At 39.8% G+C, this 21,006-nt stretch overlaps 1 protein-coding gene across 2 annotated transcripts in view; it reads left to right on the plus strand.

The window, feature by feature from the left end:
- col27a1b (collagen, type XXVII, alpha 1b) overlaps window positions 1-21,006 on the plus strand; it is a 126,158-nt gene that overhangs the window by 69,841 nt on the left and 35,311 nt on the right. For both annotated transcript variants that reach the window (XM_036144091.1, XM_036144092.1), the window contains 19 exons: window positions 29-73; window positions 2,184-2,237; window positions 2,468-2,512; window positions 2,674-2,727; window positions 3,087-3,140; window positions 3,353-3,406; window positions 4,171-4,224; window positions 9,271-9,324; window positions 9,678-9,722; window positions 11,436-11,480; window positions 12,178-12,231; window positions 12,766-12,819; window positions 12,906-12,959; window positions 13,934-13,987; window positions 14,478-14,531; window positions 19,802-19,909; window positions 20,009-20,062; window positions 20,318-20,425; window positions 20,510-20,563. In XM_036144091.1, the coding sequence (XP_035999984.1) occupies window positions 29-73; window positions 2,184-2,237; window positions 2,468-2,512; window positions 2,674-2,727; window positions 3,087-3,140; window positions 3,353-3,406; window positions 4,171-4,224; window positions 9,271-9,324; window positions 9,678-9,722; window positions 11,436-11,480; window positions 12,178-12,231; window positions 12,766-12,819; window positions 12,906-12,959; window positions 13,934-13,987; window positions 14,478-14,531; window positions 19,802-19,909; window positions 20,009-20,062; window positions 20,318-20,425; window positions 20,510-20,563 (1,098 nt within the window). The remainder of the gene's footprint in view (window positions 1-28; window positions 74-2,183; window positions 2,238-2,467; window positions 2,513-2,673; window positions 2,728-3,086; window positions 3,141-3,352; window positions 3,407-4,170; window positions 4,225-9,270; window positions 9,325-9,677; window positions 9,723-11,435; window positions 11,481-12,177; window positions 12,232-12,765; window positions 12,820-12,905; window positions 12,960-13,933; window positions 13,988-14,477; window positions 14,532-19,801; window positions 19,910-20,008; window positions 20,063-20,317; window positions 20,426-20,509; window positions 20,564-21,006) is intronic.

Genomic DNA, 21,006 nt, shown 5'->3' on the forward strand with positions numbered 1-21,006 from the left:
TTAACTTTGGCAACTTTGTTTTCATCAGGGTGATGAGGGACCAGTTGGGCCAGCTGGACCAGCTGGAGACGAGGTGAGTGCTGGTTGGATAAGCCCTGCAACTCTACACCAGTCAGAAAATAAAATGACACTGCGGGACTCTCACACAGCACCCTAAAGCGTGCCGAGCGGAAGCACACATGAGGCTCTGCCAAATAGCAGCTTCGAGTGAATGAGCAGTTTGGGTCTGTTCGTTCTCTGGCTGACTGCTCCTTCCATTGTTTTAAAGCTGTTTTGAAAGACATCCCACTGGACACGGTGTCCTCATACTACCAGACTGGTCTGCAAATTGCTATTTACTATGATGGGAAAATATATATAATTGCAAACAGAAACGGTTTGCAATCTGAAACCAAAGCTTTCAGATTGACAGGATGGAAGGACAAGAAAGAAATGGTTTTCTAAAATCACAAACATTTATTTATTTATTTCAATGACAGACCAAGGTTGATGTCACTGGTAGAGCTTATTTTTGTCCTTTTTCTTTTTTCCACTTTCAGATTAATATTCAGTACTTTCCATACCCATATCTGGACAGTATGTAAGCTAACTTTTAGAGGACTTAATGGATGCCAAGTTGGATAATTTTGGACATTTCAGTGCTGTTTAACATTTAGTGCACTAAATGCACTTAGATAGCACCAATGTCGTCTCAAGTAATCATTACAAACAGATTAATTCTAACTCAAGTTCAATTTGTCCAAATTATTTCTGTATAATAACCTTAGATCCAGTTAAATACCGTCCAATCAATCCAATTCTGTCACAGTACAGTCATGTTTAGTTTATCATTTACTGCCAATTGTTAAAAGTATAATGTAGCCCTGATGACTGTATTGAGCAGCTGACTGTATTGCAGTAAACCTCCATCTGGAGCAAGCATGAGTAATGGTGACAGTGGAGAGAAACTACTTAAAAGGAACCACCAGTAGAACCAGACTCAGCATGAATGGCCATTTGTTGTGACAAGGGGTTTGGAGGACAGAAACCAGATGTAAAACACCACAGAACGGGTCAATGCATACTTTCTATTCTAAAGAAAAACAAGGAGAGTAACAGCAACATGTTAATCAGTTTTTCAGACAAGAAAAGGGACACTGTTAAAGTTAGCAGCAATGGACCAAACATATCAATATTGGAAAAGAAAAATACAAAGAAATTCCAAGGTTAATGACTGCCCAGAAGGCTAACACAGCTAAACACTGAGACATTGGGCCAGGTATACTTTCTATGAAAAGACAAACAGATGGAGGTTGCAAAGTTAATGGCAGAAATAAGTCATCTAATATTTTTGTCAATCAAACTTACACAACTAGACAAACAGACACTGGGCCAGGGGTACCTTCCAGGAAAATAAACAAAAAAGAAAGAATTACAGAAATGGAAATGCGCCAAAGCTCCAGGAGTGACGCTGTCAAGGAATGTCTCACTGCCAAACACAGCAGCCCTGGACCAGGGGACCCTTCTATGAAAAGAAAAACAGACAGATGACACAAAGTCAAGGGCAGGGAAAGCGCCACTACTGACTCTGTCCCGGACAGTGACACAGTTAGACACAGAAACAATGAGCCAGGCATATTTTTTAAGGGAAGTAAAACAGATTAAGAACACAGGTCAGAGCAGCAGGACTTGTCAGTGGCTCCGTCTAGGAAAGAGAGGATGCAACATTAATAGAATCAGTATCTGCAAAACATCAGATGGCAAGTGCTCTATTGGGACCATACAGATCTTTTTGATCTAAGATGGAGGATGATCTTTCATAGCTTCATATGTGAAAAGAAGAATTTTAAATTCGCATCAAGCTTTTTTGTCCAAATATGTGTTTGACATCCTCCATACCAAGTAAACCACAGCGCAAAGAACACTTATCTCCCAAATCCTTGAATAATGAAAGAAAACAAACACAATTGACCAAGATAGTTTTCAGAGTAATAAGAGGCCTTTGTTGATGGAAACAGTTGTTTGTTTTCTGCATTACTAAGGTTCCTTAAGGGATATCTTTGTTTTGGCCACAGATGTCGGTTTCTTTTGTGCCTCGTCCTCTAAAGGGCGAGTTAGACTGACACATGACATGTTCCCCTGCAGAGATATAGTTTGTTTCAATTTGTGTGCAGCTGATTTTTTTTTTTTTGTTTTCTGTTCAGGGCAAGCCTGGGAGACAGGGAATCCCTGGACTGACAGGCTCAGATGGACCCAAGGTCAGACTTAAAAGTGGCACATTCACTGCTGAACTACTGTCATCTTTAAATGAACATTCTCTCCCCCGGTTCTCTTTTATGATAATGTATCATCTGAGTGTGTGTAAATTAGATGTTAATTCTCAGCTACAACAAGGGGACTAGCTTATAAGCCCATTTCAGCTGAATCAAAAGAAAAATGAAATGCATGAATAAGTTTGTGAAATGCTAATTTAGCTACTTTGCTGTAGGGCGAGGTGGGGATAACCGGCGAGGTCGGCAAGCTTGGCGAGAGGGTAAAGGCTTTTCTCTCTTTAACTCGTGTTTGATGCCCACTGTGTGGCTGCATGTGTCTGTTTTGTTGGAGCCCCTAAGATGTGCAGTCATTAATGGGCAGCCTATGATAAAGTTCCCAGATTTAAAATATATAAAAGACAACGTGTTTTCTCACCTTTAGGGACTGCTGGGCTTTATCGGGCCTGTTGGAGAGACAGGAATGGCTGGAGAAAAGGTTATTCTTGTCCTATTTCACCATGCTTGGCTTGCATCCCTGGCACATTTGAAATGCAACATGTTTCAAGTGTGAAATGGCTATTAATAACAGCATGTTTAAGTTTACGTATCTGAGTGACTTAATGTTATTTGCAGTTAACCATTTGTTGTCTTAGACTTTTTGTATGCACAGAGTGCGTACAAAACGAAATTTCGTTTGCATACAGCTTGAAAATTATAGTGAATTGCAGCAGATTACAGGATAAAGTAAATTACAGGATACCATTTACAGGATAGAATGTACAGGATAAAGTTTACAGGATAAAGTGCAGCAGTGATTTAACAGTACAACAATTTAAATTATCTCTCATTTGTCAGGGGGATCGTGGGACAACGGGTTTCCCCGGACCTCCAGGTGAACATGGGCCGATGGTAAGGAGTAAGTCTGGACCCCATCTCTTGTACCAGGGGATACTCAGTTCAACATTTAAAAGGGGGTGTGGGAGGGATTTCCTCAGAAAGGTTGATTTCATACAATTGTTTAGGTATGTGGGGAAATGGTAATCAACTTTTTTTATGACATTTGAGTCATGATGAAATAAGTCAAAATTATTATATGATTTGCATAATGTTGCATCTATCAGGGCCACTCTGGAATACCTGGAGAGAGAGGACTGCCGGGACTGGAGGGGATTCCAGTAAGTTTACTATCATCACAGCTTTATGGTTTGAGATAAGCCCAGGTCTACACTCGTCTGTTGGGTGAATGTAAAAATGAAGAAATCTGGCATGCTACAAGAGGATTCATTTTTACTCATGCTTCCCCCCGGGCCGTGTTACCCTGGGCATCTAGCCGTATCGCTCATATAAAGAAATGCACTGAATGGCAGGGCAGAAAATACTTTTTTTCTGGAGCCGTCCTATTTATACCTTCAGAAAGATTTGAAACCATGGTAAAGTAATTTATCAGGCTTTGATCAACTGACAGTATTTATTGCAAACATACGGCAGTTATATTTATTTTGTAGGATGTTTAGGAGTGCCACATTTATTCATTTTTCCATTCTATTTTCTTCCGTGAGAGATTAGCCATAAAGCACACATGCATTCTCACGAGTAAACCATTTCATATCTTTGATACTTTGTTGACAGTCAAATTTTAAACAAGTCAAAAGTTAAAATTCTTTAGTTACATTTCACCTTTTCTCATGCTGCATTGCTGAAGCTCTAAAAGAGCAGGAAAATAAGCTTTCAATTGTTGACTTGTTTCATAACAGATGGGTAATAGTTTGTGTTGGTAAAATTAATGGTTAGAAAATGAATGCCGTTTTGCTGTGTAATTCCCTTCTGTGTTTATAATTGACTTCCTACAGCTCATTGGGATTACAACATAGCTGTTTACTGCAGCTCAGTTTTAATAGGATTGCATGGATAAACTAAAATAAATGTTTTGCACACACAGGGGCCACCGGGTTCACGAGGGTCTGCTGGCATCCGAGGGCCCAAAGGCAGGAGGGTGAGTAACTTAATATATCACCATTTATCAGCGATTGGTGTTGCGCAATTTTACTTACTTTTTAAAGTTATTTCATGTTCATCAAATAACTCTCGATCTGTTAGCTATTGTCCGGCAAATATCAGATCAATTGCTGGATATTAGGACAATGACTGACGCTGGTGAACCTGATATTTAACCAAACACAGCATTACGATTTTAAAAGGTTTGTTGAAAGGAATGAGTGGTGGCAGGTGAGAGTCGAGCAGGAGACCAGCAGATGCAGGTAGTGACAGACCAGGACAGGCGATGTGGACCAAGGAACCACTAGAACGGGCAGAGTGAGCGGCTAGAACTCCCGGGGAAAGAGGCAGAACTGCAGACACAGGCAACTTTCATTCAAGAAAGGAACAGAAGATTCCAGTTGGCTGAGCACACATGAACTGGTAGAGTCAAAGCACATCACACTAGACAAGAAGAGATGAGACGTTCTGGCAGTGAGTGGGTGACTGAGGCAGGTAGATGTAGACAGGTGAACAGGTGACCAGAGTTGACAGTAATTATTGGCAGCAGGCGGAGCTGATCTGAGCTGACATGGAGACTGGTGACTGAGGTGTGGACAGAGCTGATTGGGTGGTGACAGATGACCGTTGCCTGAGGGGAGCGGCAACTAATTAGTCCAGAACAAAGCAAACAAAAACCTAAATCATGACACTGGCATTCTTCTAACAGCAAACTCTGCAATGAGGTTAAATTAGCTTAAACAATTTAGAACAAAATTGGGTATGTGTTCAACCCATTCACAATGCAAATCCAAGTAAGATAAAACACTATTTGATGAAATAACATTTTAAAGAATGGTTTGCTAAATAAAAATCAATACCCTTTTTGAGAAGTTGGTACACTGATGCATTCACCTTGATTGAAAGCTTTGTTGAAGGAGCTGCTCAAATTTCAGATCAAATCAAATCTAGTCAAATTCCACTTCTCACAATAGACGACAGCAAGAGACTTTGGGATTTTGCACATTGTTGCCATCAGAGAGAAAAATTGCATTTCCAAAAATGCAACTTTTCAGGGAAATGAAAATAAAGTCTTGCCTCTAAATGTAAATTCATGCTGTAAGTTGCATGTGAATAGAGATGATCCGATCCAGGATTTTTGGATTCTGGTCAGATCACGATAACTGCAACTTGTCGTTACTGATCAGAAAACGGGCTTAAATCAGAAGCAACTGGACTTTCACTCATACAAAGAAAAAAATACAAAGTCACCAGAATTGACTCCTGGATAGGTGCCTAAACGCTTTCAGAAATACTGAGCGAAAGTGTGGTTGCCTCCGATTTAAGCCTGTTTGATGTTGCGATCACATCTGAGAATTTGCACTGGCGTGTTGTCATTGCTGATGTTTCTGTTCTACAGTGCTCCTAATTATATATTTAGAAGTTCTGTCGTTAAAAACTAATATCACTCAACAACAGGTACTGGCAGTTATACCGCTGAAATTTGTGGCCAGATATTTAGGCTAATTGTATTAACAAGATTGATAGTTGCATAAAGAGCTGCAGAAGGGCCCCTTTATTCAGCTGCAGAGCTGCTAAATCCGAATAAACTCGTAACATAGTTTTAAAAATACTTTTATTTCTTTTGGCCGTAAATTAGTGGTAAAATGGTCTACACTAACACTATCATGAAATAGTAACAGTGCCATTTAACAAGCTTTATTACAGTAAAACGTCATTAATTATTCAGGAGCTAAAACAATGTTAAACTGTGTCTATATGTAAAAACAGGCCAATAAAACGAGAGTTTATTATTCAAGTTAACCAAAGTCAAAGCATATGATAGCGGCAATTTTTAGATCAGTGTGTAACAGCATTTATTTGTGAATTAAGCTGTTAGCACCATATTCCTATCTCGTTTCACAGTCTTCAAATAAGGCTGCCATCATGTGACAAGTCCCTTATGCTCCATGGCAGATTGGAAATCTGGAAGGTTTGAAAATAACTCAAATAAACCAACATTCTGTATTCCAGTTAATCCTACTGTTGCTGCATAAGCTTATTCTCGCCCCTCTGTTGGCCTCCAGCAACACAGGACCATGGTGTTGGGATTGTGGCTTCAGCACAATACATGATCCAAGACTGACACCTATTATGGGTTCAATACTGATATAAATTCGGATTGCGCTAATCTCTATTTAAGATGGGTCGCCTCTGTTTTAGTAGGAATTCTTGCTTTATTTTCTCTTTTTATTTGGCCACTGAATCTCAGCCTTACTGCAGCCTCGTGTTGCCATTCAGATAGTTTTAGAAGTTGAATTATGCTGTCAGGGAAAAAAAGCTCTTCAAAATTCACACTCTTCCCTGCGTTTAATATGATGCATTTCTGCTGTGATTTTGGCTCTTTGCAAGCCCGTCATTGTTGTCATTTCCTCTCATATATTTCCACTGAAATGGCTTTCCAAAGTGAAAGTGGGTGAGCTCCAAATCCATTGAGTACTTGTTCAATTGATGTAAAAAAAAAAGAAAAGGAAAAAAAGAACAACATTGTTCAAAACAAGTAAAGTAAATGCCTGTAACTAAATAAAAGAAAAATCTATTACTACGGTATATGAGCGGTCTTTCTTCTATGTTTTTTCATCTGCCTGTCAGTGTCTCTCCAAAAACTAGAAAAAAAATCTGTTTACATGATTTTCTCTTTGCTTTGAAATGGTATTTAACAGTAGAGTATTTTCATATAGAACTGGTCTCTTTTGAGCTATTAGGACAGAAAATAATTATCCATCCATTTTGTGTACCCAGTTATCCGTACAAGATATCTATTTGTAACCCCCAGTCGGTCGAGGCAGCTGACCGTTAACACTGAGCCTGGTTCTGCTGGAGGTTTTTCCTTCTCGTTAAAGGGGAGTTTTCCTTTCCACTGTCGCTTCATGCTTGCTCAGTATGAGGGATTGCTGCAAAGCCATGGACAATGCAGACAACCGTCCCTGTGGCTCGACGCTTCTTCAGGAGGAGGGAATGCTGCTTGTCAAGACTTGATGCAATCAACTGGTTACCTTAGATAGATAACTTTTTGACCAATCTGTATAATCTGATTGAATTTGACTTTTGAAAGTGCCTTGAGATGACATGTTTCATGAATTGGCGCTATATAAATAAAACTTAATTGAATTAAATTGAATCTCCAGCAGTCATTGGGCAAGAGGTGGGGTACACCCTGGACAGGTTGCCAGCCCATCGCAGGGCAAAATAGAGACACACAGTACAAACTATCACAAATCACCATCAGTCCTGCGGGCAGTTTAGAGAGACCAACTAACCAAACAGTCATGTTTTGAGACTGTGGGAGGAAGCCAGACTACCCAGAGAGAATGGGGAAATAAAGCGAGGACATGAAAACTTTGTGCAAAAAGAGCCCACTGATGAAATGACATTTATCTATCATTTGTCTTTCAATCTCTGGCTGAGTTCTTTTTCCTTATCTGAATAATAACTGGATATGTGGAATAAAGGAATGCTGCTGAGCAGAAGACCAGAGGATGCACGTGGGGTGAATGGCAGAACCAATACTGAACAGGAGTTGCAGGCAGCGACAGACTTGAGCAAAATGATGAAGGCCGACCAGAACAGAAGGTGCAGACCGGCGACGCACCACAACCAGAACGGGCAGAAGAAGCAGCTGGACCTCATAGGAAACAGAGCAGAAACTTTGCAGCACGCAGGCACCGGAATCTACATAAATGAGGGCTGAGCACTGGCAGAGAGTCAGAGTCCAACAGGCTGAGCACATAGAAACTGAGGGTGATGGGGCGGCAGTGCACATGAGGCAGGACGAGACGTTCTGGCAGAGAGTGCATGACTGAGGCGGTATAAGCAGCCATGTGAACAGGTGATCAGAGTTGACTCTAATTAATGCAGCAGGTGGAGCTGATCAAGAGCAGAGTGGTGGGGCCGAGGAGTGGACCAAGCTGATAGGATGGTGGCTGAGAGGTGACGGGGCTCACACTGGAAAAGTCCAAAAACAAACAAAAACCTAAATCATTACATGTATACTAAAATATATATTTATGCTGACAATCACAGTATTAACATTTCTAAACGTGTCTTTTCTGAAGCGATGACGCTGTAGCTTCGCCTCTGTCTGTTACCCGCATGCGCCTCACTCACAAATAACTATGATGTTCGGTGCTGCGTTCATGCTATAAGGCAAATACTGGCCTAGTTATGGCTGTTACAGCAGAAATATACTGGTCCTTGTCTACAATCATGAGCTCTGACTTGCTACACTTGCTTTCACCCCTGAGAAAGAGGTCTTGATCTCAATGGGTCTTTTATCTAGTTAAGTAAAGGTTTGACAGAAAATATAAAACATTAATAAGTATAGCTCCGTCATACTTAACTTTAGATGCTACTCTGTCTCCAATGATTTGTAAAAGTTGTCAGTGACAAGTGGACAGTGTCATTTATTTATGTCGTTACTGAGAATATTTGATATTGGATCTTCAAAAAGAGATTTAAATTACTCCATGTTCTAAACCCTGATTTTAAAATGTATTTTACCACTTTAGTGAAGACCTTTCAGGAATTATGTAGCTTCATTCTGCTTGGGTTAATTTCATTTTTTTTTTTTTTTTACATAAGATTCTTTAAGGAACATTCAGAAAAATGCTCTCTGTGTTTTTTAACTGAATAGTTAGGCTCAGTTTAAAAGGCAACAATGATTGAGCTTCAGGACTTTTTTAATAACAGCTTCTCTCTGCAGGCAGTACCGCTGTTATGATTGTGGAAAAGTGGGGACAAAGTTCTACACAGTGGGTACTGGGCACACCACAGAGCTAAATTGCAGATGCCAAGTATTTGCTAAGTAGCTTCAGTGTGTGTCTCTCCAATGTGGGAAAATCTAAAGGACACAATTCAACTGAAACCCTACAAGCATTCCTTAGTGCCGATAATGGGAATGTAGATTAAAGGGCAAAAGTGTCATTTATTAAACAGGTGCTCCGGAACTCTTAAAGGCTGTTTTTCTAAAGCTGTTCATCTATAACAACTATTGTTTCTATAATAGGGTCCAAGGGGTCCTGATGGTCCACTAGGGGCGAAGGGGTCAACAGGGGTCAAGGTGAGCACATGCTGAAAGGTGATAGCTGCTGAAAATGCGTCTTAATGTTGATTTGTTTGTACTGCCAATTTCAGTAATGTTTGGCCTCAGGTAATCTAATTTTACGTAGCAAAAGTGTGTCAAAGAGAAGCAAATTGCTCTGAATCGGGTAGAAAAGCACGAACATGTTCACACATGCTGTTCTTAACTCCTTTTTTACCAGCTGAAGGATATTGCAGGACACTCTTAGAAATAAAAACTTAAAGTGTGGAGTTGTATATCAAGGAGCTTTAAAGAATAATGATGCTGGTAGCACTCTAGAACCGCAGGGGGGATTTCAGGAAGCTCATTTATCGCATGCTGTTTCTTCGCAGGGGCCTGATGGTCCACCGGGAAAATTGGGCTTCCCCGGGGAGACGGTAAGAAAAAAAAAATCTATATTTTCCTCTGCGAACAGAAAGTGTTTCAGTGCAAGCTCCAGTCCTAGTTGTTCAAGTGGCATTTCTAAAAAAACTTGAGATTAAAGGACGGGCGTGTTGGCTTGAGATGTTATAAAACTGATATTATGTGTATTTGATAACTTATGCAGTCGAGTGAAAAAAGATTGGCACTCCCCGTTAAATATTCCGTTCAGGAAGCGTGTGCATATTAATGTCCAATCCCATTTTTCATCTCTGTGAAAAAGGGATTTAACTGCAATTAAAGAAAAAATAATCTTGTTTTACTAATTAAACAACATCAATCAACTAAATGCATTCAGAAATAGTTGGTACAACCCACCCCACCCTTCTCTTGGAGAGCAAAGGCTTCCTTCTTGCACAAATCCCATGAAAGTTAAACTTCTGTGCAGTCTCTGATCACACAGGCATGCATGTTTATGTCAATAGTAGGAAGCGTTCTTTTTACGCTCTGTGGGGATGTTTTAGAGTTTTTGACTTTAACTTATCCCATCTTGCAGTCTGCTCTCACTGTGCATTTTTTTAATGTCCTCCACATTTACACCATTTTCCGAACAGTGGACTGGCTCATTTAAGATTCTTTTGAGAGCTCTTTAAACCCTGTACCTGTCTCTTAAGCTGCTACAGTCTAGGACTCAGACAGCTTTTTAGATCTTACCATAGTGTTCACTTCACTTCGCTAGTCAGGGAAACACAGAAATGGATGTCAGCGGTTTAAACAGGGTGGACCTCTATCCAAATGCAGCGTAACGATGTTCTAATCATGTGCACCGGCTGTAAGTCTCACTTGGGAATAAATGCCAGGGTGTCCTAATTTGTTGCTCACAGAAATCATTTTTCTCGTGTATTACACTGTAACAAAAAAACTCTAATGTAACATTTTCTGTAGTTTTTATAATTTATTTATATAACATGCATTTTTAATCACTGTTAAAACTGTTATTAAATATGTATATGTCCAGATAGTTCAGAAAAGCCCTGGCTGTCAAAATATATTCTCTATTGTTTAACTTGACTGTAGGCGTATAACAAATAAATGATCTGGTCTGTATCAGGTTCTAACATTGCTCAAATCTAACCTAAACTGTATAAAACATCACACCACAGATGCCACATTTAGGACACCACATACTTATAGAGCACATAAAGGCTTATGAGTGTGGTCTACAGTAGCGGGTCTGTGTCCTGCACCTTTAGATGTGCTTCTGCACTAACACACCTGATTAAAATGATCAAACTACCTCCTCACAGCCTCTCAGGTTCTGCAGAAGCCGCTTAATGACACTGATTTAAATCGGGTGTTCTCAGGCAAGTAAAATTCTAAAACATGCAGAATACAACCTCTCAGCGCCTGAGTGGCCCACCGTTGGAATAATGCAGTGATTCATGCCTCTTAACCTTCTTTCAGGGATTGCCACATTAAACCATTTAGAAGTAGGCAATTATGCCCAAAATATCTTATCCTGTCATTTATTTTTTTCATCCTTCCTAGTAATTGACACATAATTACAGAAGAGCAACATCTATTTTAATTACCCTGAGTTCTGTAAAATTAGAAAAGTTATGATTTATTTAGAAAATGTTAATTAGATAAGATGTTGGTGCTATTTTAATGTAGAAGATTTAATTTGTCCTATGATCCCGTTTTTTCCCATTTATGTTGTTTTGCTGCAGGGGAGGTTTGGTGAGCCGGGCGAAGCTGGGCCGAAGGGATTTCCAGTAAGTGATTGGGGGACTAACCCCGGGACTCACATTGAATATGGTGCAGATATGGTTGCGGCGCCACAAGGAACCCAAATAATAAAAAAAATCAGTGTGTCCACTCACATCAGTTATATGCGGTTGTAGAAATAAATTGTACAAGAAGGAAGTCTGACCGGACGCCACAGCGATCCCTGGATCAAGCTTCCAAATTTCATGAGCCAAACAGGAAACGTTGGGCACAAGACAGGATAAAGTTCCGCTGAATTTCAAAATAAAATCATCACACCAACTTACGCTAGCTGGACTAATGTAAACAAAGCGTCAGCACAGAAACACGAGAAAACAGAGGGGCTTTTGAAGGATGAAGTGGGATATTTAAGTGCACAGGTAATGAGTTTTGCTCTGAAAAAAAATTAAAACCATGTTTTTTTTAATTATTTATGAGGGGTAGCACCAGAAATGGCTACAAGAACTTCTGTTCTTGCCAGCGCCATTTCCACAGCTGGAGTCGCAGCTGGCCGCTGTTTCCCCTAGGAGCAGGGTGAGTCAGGATTTGCGGCAAATTGCAACTGGATCAGGATCGCAACGCGCACCTTAGTCAGTGTGAGCCCGGGGTAACAGAGTTCTCCATTAGGTCCGGTCAGATCAACTTTTCGCATTTGAACATGTGTATGAAAACCAGCATTGTTACAAAGGGCTGCTATAATTTCAGGGTGTTCTAGGGCCCTCAGGACCTCCTGGAGCCAAAGGAACTACGGGAGAACCAGTGAGTTTATCATTCAAATCAACCTTTGATGCATTTTGATAGTGTAACCCTTTAACTGTCGTTCTAAGGGAGGACTACAATATTATTAATGTTCGTGTATAAATTCCTCTCTTAAAAACCTTTTTTCTCAGCTTTTCCTAGAAACGTATATCCTGTTGGAAAAAGCTCAAAAACATCCTAATCCTCTTTTCCCTCTGCTTCTGTTCAAGCCTCCTGAACACGAGCCGCAAAGTATGGCGAAGCAGGGACAATTTGATTTACTCCATTTCCCCTTTGTAGAGGCAGCTTTATTGTAGTTTCAGTGTGCCCCTATATCAGCGGGTCAGTTTTACTCACATTCAGAAGCTTTGGCTCATTGTTCGAAGGATTCTCAGCCCTCCAGATTAACTTATCCCCACAAACCCACAAACTTTCTGCTGAGGTCTTATTTCTTTTCCCATTTTTCCCATTTGCTGTCTCTGTCAGAAGTGTTAACCTAATGCCAGAAAATGCTCCTAACCATTTTTATTGATGCCTCCGCTGCGTCGCCTGCAGGGACCATCAGGGCCAATGGGAAGGATTGGACCACTGGGGGCGACTGGACTGATGGTTAGTTGATCACACAGTTGGTGTTAGAACTCAAGCTGAGTTTTACATTAGCGGATAATATTAAAGCCTCTAACTGTTTCTGATAGGGACCCGCTGGAAATGCTGGAGAAAAAGGGCTGCCGGGTGAACCTGGAGAGAAGGTGAATCAGAATCAGAATCAGAATCAGATATACTTTAATAATCCCAGAGGGAAATTACTTTTGTTACATGCTCCAGATATACACACATTTTTATATATATATATTTACAACATTCCACACAAAGTAATATAAATACATACATATATAATCAATATGTATATACATGTGTATATATACATATGTATAACTATAAATCCAGGTAAAATGATAGCGAAGAGAACAAGATGTGAAAATGAGACGTCAAAGCGTTCGCTTTACTTTGAATCCCCAAAATAAAATCAAGTCTGTCTTTGTGTAATTAAATTTCAGTATAAATCCTGTTGTTCTCTGAAGGTCTCAGAGGTTTATCAGGCAACATTTGTAAAGAAACAGAACAAACATGGAGAGCACAGAATGTCTTGGATCATTCTTTGAAAGTATTGGATTGGCACAGTCAAAGTCTAGATTGAAACCTAGTTTACTGTCTGTGGGAAGACTTTCAGATGCCCTCTATATCAAATCTTAGCTAGTTTGAAAAAAATAAAAAATAAATTCTAGGTGTTCAGAGCACCTGTCCAGGGTGTACCCCGCCTCTCACCCATTGACAGCTGGAGATAGGCACCAGCAACCCCAGCGACCCCACAAGAGATAGACGTGTTAGAAAATGGATGGATGTTCAGAGCTAGTTGAGACATAATAAAAGATTGGTAGCTGCAATGGCAGTAAAATGTGGTTTAATTGACAGACACAGGAGTGCTAAATACACATTCACACCCCTCATTTGTAATGAAATCTCAGAACCCTGTCACATTTTGTAAAGAGATTTTAGGGTATAATTATGTGACAATCAAGATGAATGAGTGTTTCTATTCTTTAACCCAAGGGCAGGGTTTGGCCATACGGCCTGCCAGAGTGGGAAGCGTAGATTTCACTTGGAAGTCAAAGGTGGTAGCTTTAAAACAATGCCTTCATTGTCCTGCTTCTTTGCCTGGCAGGGTTCTGTTGGTGCACCTGGCGGCGTTGGGGAGCAGGGCTTGATTGGCCAGAGGGTGAGTATCAAGTGTTTCCTTCATTCATGTAGTTTCCTTTGGATTTCATTCTGATAAACTCTCACCAACCTCGTCACTATTATGTTCAACCATTCTGCATGAGCGAGTGAAAGACACTTTTTATATTTGATTCACACAGAAGTGAATAATGACTACAGGCTCAGGCAGCAATGATATGGCAGTTTTAGTGTGCTTCTTCTTTTTACAGAATATTGCACCAATTCTTTAGTCCTCTGCAAATCATACATTTCATTGAGCCCGGGTCGCGCTTAGTAAAGTGGGATTAAAAGCACGAGGCCTCGGCGTCTTCAGCCTTTATTAGCTGCCAAACATAATTGCTTGACGATCTCTTCCATCACATGTTTTTTTTAATGAGACACCTTGAATAAATTAAACATGTCAAGAAGTAAAAAGGGGAACTTTGTTTAACAAATTTCTCATCATGTTTAAGCAAATGCAAAAATGTATATTTCTATGATTTGTCTTGCAGGGTGAGACAGGCATTGACGGGGAGGCTGGACCAAGTGGACGTTGTGGAACCAAGGCAGGTCTAACAGAAACAAAACACTACAATTGTTCATTTCCACACCTGATAAACTCTCCTGTTTATTGCAGTACCTTGTTGTCACTAAATTAGGTGTTTTTTTTCTGGGTGTGGGCTACACAGTGTTGATGCTGGGGGAAGCAAATGAGCAGGAGTTATTAAAGAGGCCTGCTGCCTGCCATATATTGCAACAGGAGCAATAAACTTTCATTTCTAATATAGCTAATTAACAGAACTAGCCCAAGAGTGTGTTGAGCTTCTGGCTGTACAAGGCAGTTTTAGTCACGCAGAATTGGAAACTGGTGCATGAGGATCCTGGCCCTCTTGATGGAAGCCCTAAAAAATGTACAGCTTTTGCTGTTTTTGGGGAGCCAGATTATGCGTGTCTTTTGTTTCTTTTTGTTTCTTCTTTTTTTTTGGTGTCCTGTCTGGTAATGTGGCAATAAGAATTGTTGTCTTAATGCAAAAAAGAGCCCAACAGATTTTACTTTCCCAAGTGGAGCCTTACTGCTTTCGCCATAGTGCTCTGCTTGATTTATATGTGCAAGAAGCTTTATTGGAATTTATGCTGGAACTATTTCATGCTAAATGGACACTGAAACAGGACGGTAGAAGAAGGAACAAAAGGAGAGAAACAGATAAGATGAAATGCCAAAGGGAGAAAAGTTGAAAGAGAAAGAGGAGAGGAAAAGGAGAGAAGAATATAACGTCCTCTGAGTCTGCTTCTACACCTGCAAAGAGAGATAGAAAAGTAACAGCAAAACTAGCCGATAAAGCATTACAGGTACAAAAGCCTTGATACCATCACTGAAGAATATACAGTATTAATTAATACGACCTGTATGAAGTGACAGCTGAAGATAATAATAGGGGTTTGACTCTGTAAGATTGCATGTGTTGTTGAACCACTTTGTGAAACATCAACGTGTGATTTGACAAAAAAGGGAGTATTCAACAGAATTTGAGTACGTTGATAGCGAAACACAGTAAAGCTCAAAACCTTACGGTTGGTCATATTTCTAATACAGCTTCTGCAGCGCTCTATGAGTGTTTTATTTAAATCCCTCATCTCACCCCTTAACCCTCGTTCAGAGCTTTCTACCTTGAGTTTCAAGGATGTCCCAATAGTTTGTAAGAATTTAGGGAGGGTTAATAGGAAAAGCTTACAAGGCCTTAAAAACTGTACACTCGGAAGCAAAGGGGTAGAGCTTGTGCTTGTAAAGTCCCTCACAACTGGAAATATTTTCTCAAACAACATTTTTAATTGCACAATGACATCTTTAACATCTAAATTAATATATTATATTACATCCAGTATCACTGTTAAGCATTGCTAATCTGCATTAAAATTACATTTCCATCACCACAACAAACCGAATATGTAAACTGGTGCATGCCAAAGTATGTTGTTTGATATAATTTATGGTCCGTTTACAAAACAAAAACAAAAAGCCTATTTTTCCGTTTACACTTTGGCGTCACAAGAACAAAAACAAGAAAACAGTTATTTTCCAAACTATTGTATCAGAATTAGAATGAGCTTTATTATCATGTGATATTTTACACATATGAGGCCTCCGCTGTGGTGATAAGGTGCTGCACATAGGCAAGCATGCAGTTGACATAAGTAAATGTAGAAATATATGATAAAGTGCAATAAACAAAACAAATACAAGTCACATAAAGATAATAGAATAATAGATAAGTATAAGACAACTATTTGCAGAGGAAGAACATCGTGACAGATATTTACATGGGCATATTCCATGTATTACAATTCACTAAAAAATAAATCTGCTAAAAGCATTGAGTCCCTTACAGATTTATTCTGCTATTTCTTGTTTTTTATTACATGTGAATGTTTCAGATCATTGAAGATAATTGTAGTAAACACAAAATATAGTTTTCATATGAATTTCTTAAAGTAAAAAAGCCATCTGCCCTCTGTGAAAATGTAACCAGCCCCTTTGTTGACACATGATTTTTGTTTTTTTTGCAGAAGTAGGCTTTAATTTCATTTACACACACTTGCTTAAGTAGAGCCTGTCTGACAAGATGAAGTAGGGTAAAATACCTCAAGAAGCAACACATCACACCCCGATCTAAAGAAACTGGAGAACAGATGAGAAACACAGTCATTGAACTCTATCAGTCTGGAGAGGGTTACAGAGTCATTTCTACGGCTTTGAGACTCCAGTAAACCCCAGTGGGAGCTATTATCCACAGAAGGAGAAAACATGGAACAGTGGGGAACCTTCCCAGGAGTGGCCAGACTATCAAAGGTACTCCAGCACCACATCAGTGACTCATACAGAAGGTCAGAAAAGAACCCGGCACACAATCTAAAAGCTCTGCAGGCCTCACTTGCCCCAGTTAAGATCGGTGTTCATGATTCAACAATAAGAAAGACACTTGGGGGGGAAAAAACGGCATCCCAGGGGACAAAGGCATGTCTCATGTCTGCTAAACAAATCTGGATGGTCCTCAAGACTTTGATCAAATATTCTGTGGAGTGATGAGACAAATGTGGAAAGGTTTGGAAGATGTGCTTCCCTCTTTTTTTTACCTTAATAAACCCAATCAGCATTTAAGAACTGCCTTTTGTATTTCCTCAGGTCATTTTTGTCTGATATTGAAATAAGTCTTACGATCTGAAACATTAAAGTGTCACAAAAAGGGAGAAGCTAGAAATCTGAAGTGACAAAGTAGGTTTAGATTGTATGTTTAGACATTAGAGAGCTTTAGGAACTCACCGTGGATCATCTTCTTGAATGCGTGTCCCATTTTTCTAAAGGAACATATTACCAACCACCTGAATTAGAAGTCTTCTTGCATCAGTGTTAAATTATGTTTTCAGATTTCTGCATGCTGCAAAAATACTACACACTTTGCTTGGCATATATTTATTTGTTTAACAGATTTTTCCACAACATGTTGTTTTTGCTAACACACGTCTTGTGTGGGATAGAAACAAATGCTTTGTTGTGCGGATTATAAGACGGGAAATAATGGGAGAAGAGGGTGTAAAAAAAGTGTGAAGTGAATAAAAGAACCAGCCAACTTTAAATGAAAAGAGAAATATTAATATTTCTACAAAACGTTTCTTCATGTTTCTAACACAACATGTTTCTTCGCTGTCTTAGATGTGGTTTTCTTCATGTGAGGGTTTACGGTTTCCATGTTGTGGGTTTTTTCCCGCATTAGTTTTGGATGATATTTACTTTGATTTTGCACAGAAACCTACGTTTAGATTTACTCTACGGTTGCAGTTTTTACAGAAGGAGGCTTTTATAATTTAAAAACTCAAAAATGGACCAACTGCTTCTTTCAGAGAAATTGCATCAGAACTGAAGTTCTTGTGCTTTGGCCTACTTTGCTATGACATAAAATGTTGAGGGACTATAAACACCTTGGAAAAAAAAAAAAAAAAAAACATGTCAAGTCACATTTCTGCATTTCATCTTTGAAATATCTCCTATTCACAGCCTGCTGTGTCTAACTAATAAATAAGTCATGCCTTTGTGTCATTCTGGTTTCACTACTGTGACTCTTTGTTTACATGCCTGAGCTGTCATTGCAGAAACTTCACGCTGTAGCTCTGAGCGCTGCAGCGAAACTTTTCAGCAGAGCCCGTTGTGTGTGCGCGGCTCGCCACGTCTCACTGTGGGCCTTTTCAGGGGGCTGTGAATAATGGATAAAACTTAAGATTTTATTTGTAACCTTGAGCACTGGTTGATATCAACCCCATTTACTGCATGAAAATCTCTGTGCTCATTAGGTAAGGGCTTAATAGCTGTTCTATTGAGACGAATAGAAGAGGCCTAGCTTCTGTGGCAGCTGATCCTCGGGCTCTGCACTAACTCCTGTTCTGGTATTTGTTCATTTGATGATGTGGAAAATTGAAAGTAGAGCGTAGGAGGCTGGAAGCACCAGCTGAAGTTTTACAGCGCCATCACCCGCTTTTTGGCTCCTCAGGGTAAAGACGTGTGAAAATCCCGAAGATAAATGACGTCTTTATTGAAGTAGCTGGTATCCCCCATTGAAGCAGTTGGTGGGGGGGGGGGGTACATCCTTTAATAGGAGTCCATTTATTTAAAGGGTGAAACAATCCAACACTGAAAAAAAATATCGTTTTACATTAAATAATGTGTATCACACTTAGTAATCGCCCCGTTCTAGCAACGCTTTGTATAGTGTCCTTTTGCCAATATGATGGCACTTTGTTTTCGCCTACATGTGCACAGTTGTTAATTAGTGTAGCCTCCAAAAGTTTATTTCAGAAATTAATTGTTTAGACGCAGTGTTATTCCACTGTTCTTAATATCACCACAATAATTTTTTTTCTCATATTTAATTAAATTTGAATGATTAAAATGTACAAAAAAAACTTTTCTTTCACTCCTGGTTGGTTGAAGCCATTTAACAACAAGCAAGAGTAATTCTCCTTTTTGAAACACAATTACTACAAAAAATATCCCCCCAAATATTTGAAATTCTGTAAGTGTTTCTAAACCTTAGAGCACCACATTCTTTTTTTTTTGTTATTTCTGTTCATTTAATTAAACAATTATGACCTTCAACCAATGAAAACCCAGAATTCAGTTTCTCAGAGAGCTAGATTTTCTTGCATTGCAAATTACAGTATTGCATATTACAATATCAAAGCTCCCTTTCAAGATGGCGACGGGGGTCCCTGCTGCGATCCTCAGCTCTCTGCTTTTTTTTGGGTTTTTGTTCATCTTTTCACGCCTAAAGTTTTTTTCTTGTGTCTCTGTGTCATGTGTGCATTCAGAGCCAACGTCTCACCACAATTTCATTATGGCTGCATAATGACAATAAAGACTCTTGATTTCTGACACATACCAATGTTGTAAAGTGTACACACTCAGGCGTTGGTTGCGACTCCTTTTGAATGAATTACTGCATCAATGCAAGGTGGCACGAAGGCAATCAGCACATGGCTCTGCTGATTTGTTAATGAAGCCCAGCTTGCCTTAACAGTTTGACATTGTAGACGGATGCTGAATAATTTAGTATGAGGTCATCTCATAAAGCTTATCAGCAGAAGAAGGAACCTCCTGGTGTTGAGCTTGTAGTGGTGACCTTCATTTACAAATGAAATGCTAAAAAAAAAAAAAAAAATGACTTTAAGCTGAACAGAGAACTACATTTTTATGTTTATTCAGCAAAAATCCCTGTTAATATTTCTTGCGATCTATACCAGAAGAGATGCAGTTTAACTTAAAGTTACCGCTTTGTAATTCCCTTAGGGTGAAAAAGGAGATGCGGGTCCAGATGGTGCCGTTGGGGACAGAGGTGAAATTGGCCTGAAAGGAAAGGAAGGCCAGCCTGGTCCTGCTGGACTTGTCGGGGTCGGGGTGAGTATCTCAGGAGCGATCTTTGATTCCCTTTCACTTCTAATAAAAACAGCTCTTTTTGTCCCCTGAAAGCCCTCTGCTCCGACTCTCGTTTAACAGGGGCAGGAGGGCAAACCCGGCAAAATTGGGGAAAGAGGAAAGCCAGGAGAAAAGGTCCGTCGGCTCGCTTGCTTGCAGCAAAGCACACCTTTCATTTTAGTCGGCTCTCAATTTACTCTGTCGTACAGGGAGCTGATTATTCCTCCGCTGTAGTTGTAAACAAACTGGGAGGTCAGTAACCTCTGCGAGAGAAGCAGTGGAGGTGCTTGTCAAACCGAGTTTTAGCATCCAATGTTTGCATTGTTAGATTCCACCCACATCCGTTCGGGCATGTTTGTACATACCTGTTCATTGCTGTCTTTTCTCCAGGGGAGCAAAGGTCAGCGAGGCCATTTAGGGGAGAGTGGACCAATTGGTGAGCAGGGAGAGCCCGGATTTATCGGACAGAAGGGGACGAGAGGAACAACTGGCTATGTGGTAGCTTCTCATTTCAGCGAGGGAAGGACTTTGCTTTTGCATACTGATGAAACTTATTATTTCTCTGTGACGTCTTTTTCTCAGGGTGCTCCTGGACAAATGGGCCAACCAGGTGATTCAGGGTTAGCAGGTTATGAGGTAAGCGCCTTCTTCCAGAAGAGTGTATGAAAAAGCCCAAAGCCTGTGATTTTAATGCAGAATGATATATAAGTCATTTTAGTTCTTAGAGAATCTGTTTTTTATGCTGCCACGAAAGACAGGATAATACATTTAGTATCAAGAAAATAAAAAACAGAAAAGCCTTGTTCACAATAAAAAAAAAGGCGTTAAAGAAGAAATTTAAGTGTTTTGAAGTTAACATGACATAAAAGTAGAAGCACTAAACATACGTATTATGAAAGACCCAAATTAAAGAAGAATCATAAAAAAATTATTTTATTTATGACATTAAAAAACTCTTCCGGTGCATTTGGCATTGCCTGTGACATTGCATGAGCTTCAAATAGCACACAGCCATTGATCAGCTGCAAGAGGTAGAGTATAGGTTCATCATGGTCCAGTGCGTCCCTATTGACTGTTCA

Source organism: Fundulus heteroclitus, chromosome 12 (assembly GCF_011125445.2).
Source record: "Fundulus heteroclitus isolate FHET01 chromosome 12, MU-UCD_Fhet_4.1, whole genome shotgun sequence".
Lineage (NCBI taxonomy): Eukaryota > Metazoa > Chordata > Actinopteri > Cyprinodontiformes > Fundulidae > Fundulus > Fundulus heteroclitus.